This window comes from Adiantum capillus-veneris, chromosome 16 (genome assembly GCF_014529385.1).
Source record: "Adiantum capillus-veneris isolate H3 chromosome 16, ASM1452938v2, whole genome shotgun sequence".
Classification (NCBI taxonomy): domain Eukaryota; kingdom Viridiplantae; phylum Streptophyta; class Polypodiopsida; order Polypodiales; family Pteridaceae; genus Adiantum; species Adiantum capillus-veneris.
In genome coordinates, this window is record NC_140946.1 from 143,311,895 (window position 1) to 143,314,538 (window position 2,644).

Here is a 2,644-nt window from a genome sequence, read left to right on the forward strand (position 1 = left end):
TGCCGGTCAATGCCCCTGCTTCTCTCTCCTTATGTGCCGGGTTCTTCCTCTCTCTACCTGCTGCTCCCGGTTCCTGCTCTAAGCTTCTGTCAAAAGTTGTTGATAACTAAGCCTCGCGTGACCATGCCTTAGTCATGAGGGTGTCCCTTACTCTAGGCCCTAGGGATGTAGCCTGCTCACCTATGCAATAACTATAATAACTGCTGAAGCAACCGTTGATTCCCCTAGCAGCACGACCTTACCTTCGCGTGTTTGTCCTGCTGCGCTCCATTCGCGCTCATGTCGGAATCCCCTCTCGCTACTCAGAAAGACAATTGGAAGGTATGCGCGTAAAACCCACATCCACAAGCGATGGTGCGGAACCTGCATACCCACCCTCATAAATATCAACAAAGGGTACCCACATGTGAACAATGCTCTTCGTCGCAACCTCTGCATATCAGCATAACGACAAGGTTACTACATGCTGCAAGGCCGCTCTGAAACCCTCTTTCGGAGCCATTGTTCTGCATTGAGAGACTCTCCAACTAGTGCAAGTCAGTGTCGGCGGTGTGCGCATTCAATCTGAAAGGGCTAGCCTGCACCCCAGGACGTCGAATCTCAAAGGCTTAGGATGACAGGGGAGGCTTCGCCAGTACCGCGACTCGCCCAGCATTATGTGTATTTTGACAATGACACCTCCACCCTTCGGACATGTGAGTTTAGCGATGGCATCTTGCGGTGCAAGGGGTGCAACTACATTCTCAGTAGTGAGCATGTGGCAGCATGCCGCTATTGCTTAGGTGACCTCAACACCAAGAACAAGAAGTTACGAAGCTCTTTGAATGAGATGAAGGCTGAGATTTTCCACTTGCAGAAGGAGATGGAGTTCCTGCGCACTTGGGACGAGCGCTTTGTTAATGGCACGGCCAGCACAGGTGACATCACGCTCAAGACCAGAGATGGTTACTGCTTCACCACATATCGCTTTCTCTTGGTAAATCAAGAAACTTTGCTTTGGTTGATCTTTGCTTTATGTGTGGATGGAGCTGACCCTAAGCTCAGTCACACTCTCAATGAAGACACTCTCCATGTACACAAGAAAAGGGACATAACTGGTTATATGATCTTATATCCGAAACCCATCAATCAAGTTCTACTTATCTAAGGCTGATCTGTCAGATAGACAACTATGGGGTGTATATTTTTGGTGTGAATAGTGTATGCATTGGTACATATTTGTATGTGCATGTATGTCTGCTTCTTGTTTGCATTTGTACTTTTCCATGAATGTGTATGTATGGAAGGAAATTCACTCCAAAACCTTCTCTACTGGAATGCAGGCAAGCCGATCACCCGTATTCAAAAGGATACTCGAGAAAAGGCCACTAAATGAGTTAGAAGTGGAGGATGTGTCTGCGCACGAGCTGGGCTTTTTGGTGGATTATCTGTATAGGGCTCAAGTGGATCATCAATCTTTGGAGAGGTTTGCACCGGGCCTTCTTGCGGCTGCGCACAGGTACCAAATCTCTCCACTCAAGGCAGTATGTGAGCAGTATCTCACGGACCATGTCCACACGGACAATGTGGTGTCAATGATTGAGCTTGCCTTCAAAACTGATGCTGACAACCTTAAAGATGCAGCCTTCCATGTGGCTGCATCCATCTACAAAGACCTCATGTCTTGCCCAGACATGAAGAACTTGTTAGAGCGAGAGCCGCGGATTGCGGCGGAAATGTTGAAAGAAATCTTAGTGAGGACAAACCCATAGCCTTTCTCAACTTTGTCTCTGTGTGAAATGCACACATTTGAGGCTCTCTAAAGCAAGTTCTGCACTTGGGCTTGCTTTGAGCCTCATTAAGAAGAAATGTACCTACTGTAGTTGTCCTGAAGTGGAGCATCAACCAATATAACCTGCAACTCCAGCTAGAAGATCTTATCATGTCACTATAGACCTTTATTCAATCTTTAGAGTCTTTAGATGAAGATGCATTTCCTTGTACAATGAAGAGAGGAGAAATGTTTTTAGCATAATAAGGGCAATTACAAGAGTGCATGATTGCTTCCGTTGAGAGTCGCCGAGTTGTACACGAGGTTAATTCTTTTCGGCATCATGCCACAACACACACACACACACACACACACATGCATAGCAAAATTACATGGATTTGTTGTCATTCACGGTCATTTTGGGGTTGCATTCGTGCTCTACTCTATTGCAAGTGACTCAATCCATTGTAGATTTTTATCAGATTCACAGAGATCTTGCCACCTTTGAGGCTACTACCTCAATTAGCTGCATATCACTGGCTTGCAGCTCATCAAAAGTTATGAGACATTCTAGCTCTATCATCAATAGACATCATACTTGTCACGGGTGTGCTTTCTTCAGTTACAAGTGGATACTCTCTCCACCTCCGACGACAGCAATGGTGGCACTTAAATGCTTATATATCATAGTAGAATTTTCAAGTGTGATCTTCCTCAACTCAAAAGCACATAGTAAAATTTTCTGCAAAGAGAGCCTAACATTGTGAAGGCATTCCTCATACAAAATGGAAAGATAGATTCTGTTTTCTTCACTTTTCCCATTGCATGTGCGCAGGCCTTACACTATGGTTCAGTGTTGTGTTACATTTTCCTAGCTGGACGTTATTATGCATC

The 2,644-nt window shown here is 45.3% G+C and overlaps 1 protein-coding gene across 1 annotated transcript; it reads left to right on the forward strand.

Moving 5' to 3' along the window:
• The first annotated feature begins 282 nt into the window (after nt 1-282).
• LOC147439987 (BTB/POZ domain-containing protein At4g08455-like) lies at nt 283-2,318 on the forward strand. The gene is made up of 2 exons (XM_086484444.1): nt 283-976; nt 1,323-2,318. Exons 1-2 carry the CDS (start codon nt 614-616, stop codon nt 1,749-1,751), a joined length of 792 nt encoding a protein of 263 aa, XP_086340570.1. The 5' UTR covers nt 283-613; the 3' UTR covers nt 1,752-2,318.
• The last annotated feature ends 326 nt before the right edge of the window (nt 2,319-2,644 follow it).